Source organism: Lathyrus oleraceus, chromosome 7, assembly GCF_024323335.1.
Source record: "Lathyrus oleraceus cultivar Zhongwan6 chromosome 7, CAAS_Psat_ZW6_1.0, whole genome shotgun sequence".
Classification (NCBI taxonomy): Eukaryota; Viridiplantae; Streptophyta; class Magnoliopsida; order Fabales; family Fabaceae; genus Lathyrus; species Lathyrus oleraceus.
Window position 1 is genome coordinate 397580042 of NC_066585.1, and position 6196 is coordinate 397586237.

Sequence of the window (6196 nt, forward strand, 5' to 3'; positions counted from 1 at the left end):
CTTCCTATCAAATTCCTTCTTGCCAACATTATATACGTCGGCCATGAAATACCCTTGGTCTGCTTCGATATTTTTGACCACTCCATCTTCTCTCCAAATCACCAACCTTTGGTGCGCTGAAGATGGTACGACTCCGACACAATGTAACCACTCTCTGCCAAATAGCAAGTTGTAACTTGGCCTAACGTCTATCACCAAAAATAATGTCGGTCTGGTTATTGAACCCACCGTGATATTCACCATAATCACTCCCATGGTGCTTTTCGTCTTTCCTCCGTAGTCAGACAAAACCACGTTGTTAGATCTGATATCAGTATCATACTTGCCAATCTTCCTCAAAATATGGTGCGGCATGATGTTAACCGTGACACCACAATCGACTAAGACTTTGTTGACAGTTACGCCTTCCACTTTTTCCCTTATCAGCAGTGGTTTCAAATGATTCTTCATGGTCATCGTTGGTCTTTCGAACACTGCCTCTTGGCTTTCAGCAGAGCCATCGTTCAACATAAAATAGCATCTTGGCAGGTGCAGAGCCATTTCTTCAGCGTCAGCATCGTCGACCGACTCCTCCACTTCAGTCACACATTTGTATTCTTGTGGTAGGATTAACACCACATTGACCAAGATATCCAGACTTGCTTCAGACTCTGAATTGAAGTCGTCAGCCACTTCATTAGAACATTTCTCAGTTGGTCGACAGACATACTCTCTGATCCGTTCCTTCGCCGCTGTGTCGACCTTCACAACAATTTTCTTCCCAGCATTCGCCTCACAGGCCATGCCTCTTGCAGCCTCTCTTTCAGCCTGTTTACGCCTCTGAAAGCGTCTCCATTGAGTTCTCGACACGGGGTTCTTCCCCAAATAATTTTCAGAGACATGAGTCCTTTTTTCAGACTTAAACTCACGCCTGTAGTTAATTGCTAGACCTCCTCTAGCAGCAGCAACAACACCTTGTGGGGTGTCTTGTTTTTCCTGAGGCTTGATCCAAGTACCTCTAGGGGCACTTGCCGACGGTACAAAACTCTTAGGCCTTGTTTGGGTATTTCCCACAGTCTTTTTTGAGCCTTTTTCATTCTAGTAACCCCTGGTCTGCCCATTTCTTTTGCTTTTACCCAACTGCAGTTTTTGGAAATTTTCTGCCGCTATTTTGTCGGTGACAGCACCACACCTAGCGCACAGGCACACTTGTGAACCCTTGTTCTTGCAGCGATATAGAAAATCTACCAAGTCTTCATCAGTCCTTAGGTAAACTTCAGCTTTATCGACATCTGGGCTTTCACCAGTTTGCTCCAACATGTTGGCCTCATCGTATTCGGTGATCTCGACCATGTTGATCTCGACTGGCTCCGCGAATAGGGCTTCCTCCTGGTGAAGAGGATTAGCGTCGATCTTCATTCTGCGGCCAGCAAATTTTAGCCTGCCTTCTTGAATCGCTTTCTGAACCGAATCCCTAAAAAGGTAACAATTAGAGGTATTATGACCCAAATAGTTATGATACTTACAAAACCATCTTTTCTGTCTCTGTTCTAACGGTGGTATTTTAGTACCAGGAGGTACCACCATCTGACCATCTTTGACCAACAAGTCAAAAATTTCCTTACATTTTGACACATCAAAAGCATAAGTTTTCGAAGGGAATTTTGGGTTGTGTTCGACAGGATTTTTTCCTTACGCGGGAAGCAATTATCGACACTCATAAGCGGCTCCTAGCTTTAGTTCAGCCACGTCGATTTCTAATTCGGTCGATGAAGCATAATCAGCCTCACATATTGGGCCTGTTGCATCGTATTCGACAAACGCTACCTTTTCTTTCTTAGATTTATTGTGTCTAACTTTTTCTAACCTTAGCTGTTCTAGATGTCGGACTCTATCAGCCAATTGTGACATACTTTTCACAAAAGTTGGATCTATTTTCTTCCTAATGGAATAGTCTAAACCCCCTGTGGCCATTTGAACCAGTTCATGTTCTGGCACTTGCGTAAAACACCTAGCCTTTAAGGACCTAAAACGATTCAGATAATCGTCGATGCTCTCAGCAAACATTCTCTTGATACTAGACAATTCTGCCAAACTAATTTTGGAGTGTCCTTCGTAAAACTGTTCATGGAACTTCTTTTCTAATTTGGCCCACGAATCGATTGAATTTGGGGCCAACGAAGTAAACCATGTGAAGGCAGCCTTAGTCAGAGATGAGGGAAAGTTTTTTACTCTCAAACATTCATTATGAGCTAGGTCTCCTGACTCTGTTAAGTATCTGGCAACATGCTCTATTGTCAATTCACCAGACTCTCCCCCAAATTTAGTGTACTTAGGCACTTTCATCCCCCTAGGCGCCTCGGCTTGGAGAATAAACTCAGCTAACGGGGAGGCGTACAATGGCCTTTGCAGTGTAGCACCCATACCATTTCTGGCCATAATCCTTTCGACAATAGTTGTCAAATTATTCTCCACTGCTAAGTCTTCTTGTCGATGTTGATCGATAATTTGATCAGCATCCTGGTGTCGGTTAACCATCACCATCTGGTTATGTCCCGCGACTCCTGATTCGACGCCTTGATTTTGAAGGGGTCTAATGATTTGTCCTTCGTGGACTGTCTCATCTTCCGCTGCCCCTATCTCCATTTGCACAGGAACAACTTGCCTACCCACTTGTGCCATCTATCGAGCCGGTGCCCCCAGAAAATTGCACAAGCGTGTCAATTGATTCGCCACCTGCCTATTCATTTCAGCAGATTCTTGTATTACCGGATTAAATATTGTTCCCATCTGGTTGGTCAACATGTTAACCACTTCATGGTTATTATCGTCCATTTGTTGTCTCAACAACGCTACTGAAGTGTTCGATAGCGGCATGGTTTTGTTCTGAGTATTATTCCTAATGTTGCCCCCTTACGTTGATCCTTGCAAGGATGGATTTGTATCTAAAAACAGTGTTTCACTTGATGTCGACTGATATCCTGGCATTAAGGAATACAACATTCCATAAAGAGGATCTGTGGTGCCAAAGCGAGGCACATAAGGTCTGAACGTCGTTATCGTTGATCCTAAACCCCCCGGTGGAGGCTGAGGAATTGATGTTCCAACCACACCCGTGGTCGACATGGTTAAGGTTGCACTTGTCATCGGTGGCAAAGTGGCAACCTGTGAGATTACTATTTTCGTAGTGGATAAAGTTCCTCGTGGTACTTCATCCGTGTTAGTTTCTGACATTTTCACAGTGCTTTGTGGCTTGCTATATAGTTTGCCACTTCTAAGTTTCATGCAATTTCGCAACTGCTCTAGCACCGTCCCACTGGGCGTGCCATTTTGTTTACTGTGAAAATTGGTAAACAATCGCTGGTCCTCCCTAGGCCTTAAAACAAAGGGTTACTTGTAGGATCGACCAGTTGATCCTAGGACATGTGCTATTACATGTGAGGCTTGTCCAACTCGATGAAATAACTTTATGAGGAACGGCTCCTAACAAAGTGTCGAACAAGCGTATAATTTTCCACATGAACGGTTTAGACAATGCTACAACCTATAGGTGACTCGTGACCGACAGCGCTATAGCATTCAAAAGATGTACACGACGAACACGCTTTTGGTAAACTCTATTATTGTAATAGAATCAGTCTCGACAGCGTAAACGACAACGTAAAATGATAACTTAAAAGTAAATGAAATTAAGATAAAATGTTCAACGAGAACAATTAAAAAGTAAGGAAGTTGCATTGAAATAAATGTGGTGATTCACGTACATAACACTCTCAAAAACTCTTGCTTCCTCGCGCTGGGAATGGGAAGTTTTCTTACAAGTTATTTTCAGTACAAAGTGAACACCCCGAGCCCCTCGTGGGACATTCTATTTATACTAAACTAAAGGAACTGCTCATAAGCTAAAACTTCTAGAAACCAACAGATGTTATGTCACACGATCTGCCAAACCGCTGCCCTCACGTCTTGCTAACTGCTCCAGATTCTGGCGCTCTTATTCTTCTTGTAACTGCTGGTTAATTTTTAAATTTCAAATTTCTCCCGCCCAGACGCTAGGGAGACGTTGTCTTCTATGCATTTGGCATAAAAGAAAAATCCTTTAAGTCTCAGACTTCTCCTCAGTCGACGGAATGGCATGTCGACCAAACAAGTTCTCCTGTCAACTTCATTCCTCGACTTGTGTTTTTTTCACTCTTACTTGCCTCACACACCTCTTCATCCTTTGATGGGGTATAACCCCCAGATTCACAGGACTCTATCACTAACTATGCTTTCAGCATGCCTTAGAGATTTTCCGTGGTATTAGCGTTATGTATGAATTTTGTGTATGATGTTCCACTTTGGATGGAAATACCATCCCCAGAATGATGCATGGAGTTGCATGCATGAATGCAACTATTGGGGAATTTTTAGGTGCATGTGGGAATGCAAATGAATTTGTTCATCTTTGATGAAGCTTCCCCGTTTTGGCAGGATGCTATGCGTGTAGGTTCATAGGCATGTTTGATGATTGAATATGATTGTATTTGATGAATCTTCTTGTTTCAGAAGGAAAATTATGCATAAAGTAATGCATGTGTTGCATGTGGTAATGCAAATCAATGATTGGATATTTTTTGGAATCGGTCTCCCTTTTCCGAAGGTGAGATCTTTTTTGGGTACCAATGTTAATTGGGTTTGGATTTATGGAAGTGCCAATAGAGACCAGACTTTGGATTTTGAGGATGCCAATGGGATTGGACTTTTGGTTTTTTGGTAGTTGCTAATATGGATTTGACTTTTTGGTTGGTGAGACGATTTGACTTCCCAACAAATGATTTTCGACGATGCGATGATCGGAGGATAGATGCAGATGCTCTTGGTGCCTCAAGTTTGATCCCTTGCTGATAAATTGCGTATGAGTGAGTTCCGAGAGAACTAGGTTGTTTATGCTAAAAGGGCCATGTTGACCTGAAAATGATTTTACTAAGCGCACCGATATGATTAACACATAACAATTGTGCTTTTTGCTCTACCCTAGGGATTTTTTTACAAAAAGGTGATATGATGTTATATTAGAGCAATCCCTTGAAACTTTTTATGAACTAAACGGTTACTAGCGTCTGGCACGGTCTGCTAGGCCAACTTGAAGGTATGGAGGGGACCTGCCCCTTTGCAACTTGTCTGCCCTAGTCTGCTAGGTTATTGAAGAAATATTCCTCAAAAGGAGCTTGGAAGCAGCTTACCATGCCATGACCTAAGATGATTTTCCCCAATGTCTGAATCTTGCAGTGGTTTTCCCCTGATTGAGCCTTTGAGGGATTTTCCCCAGATGGGCTGAATACTGAGATGATCTTTCCTCCTTGATCAACTAACCAACTCTCAGAGTTTTTTTTAATATAATCTTTGGGGTGATGTTCCCCTAATCCATAGGGTTATGAGGTTATCTTGATTCGAGCCAGCACTGACGAATGATCAAGTTCCTCTCTGATCTCTTTTTGAATTTCCTCGATTTCAAGTACTTTCTTGCAGTTAAAATTGTTTATTCAAAAAATGGTAATTTTAATGCGATATTCATGCAGGTTTTGAAAAATCTTTTATTGGAATGATGTGATAGTGTGTGAAAGATACAGCAACAATATCACATCAAAATAGAGGATTAGCAAATATCTAGGAGTCAGTTTATGCAATCTTGTTGTAGTATGCTTTAAGAATAAACCCTGCCTTAATTAGGTCTTTTAAGGGTTGTTACATGATCCGGTTCATGGTTTCTAAAACAAAAGATACAAGACTCAAATTTGTTTTGACCCACCCCTTCTTCGTGATGATCTCATGTCCTACATTCAGTTAATTCAACATACACATATGTCTTCCAAGAAAGTTCAACAGTGTAAGAGCGGAGATGATGATTCAAGATTCTCTTAAAATGGCAGTCACCTTAATTTGTTTTTGTCATGGATGTCAGTGACCATTAGATTCTCTATATGGTGGTCACTTAATCTTGTTTTCCCTTTGTTGAGGATTTAACAACCTCTTTTGATTGTTCTTTTTTTCTTTTTGATCCCTAACTTTTTCCTGGACTGTTTTTTGAAGCTTTTAGTCCACCGAAATTGCCCTGATTTTTGCCTAAGTCACCTCTTTGGGGTGTTCGACTTAGCGTGCTTTTTTTATTGATTTTTTTCTTTTGATTTGGAAAGGATTGTGACTGCCATGTTATTGGTCATTGAAGAACAACTGA

At 41.6% G+C, this 6196-nt stretch overlaps 1 protein-coding gene across 1 annotated transcript; it reads right to left on the reverse strand.

Moving 5' to 3' along the window:
• Positions 1-1077: 1077 nt before the first annotated feature.
• LOC127104008 (uncharacterized) lies at positions 1078-1566 on the reverse strand. The gene has a single exon (XM_051041233.1). The coding sequence runs from the start codon at positions 1564-1566 to the stop codon at positions 1078-1080; it is 489 nt and encodes a 162-aa protein (XP_050897190.1).
• Positions 1567-6196: the final 4630 nt, after the last annotated feature.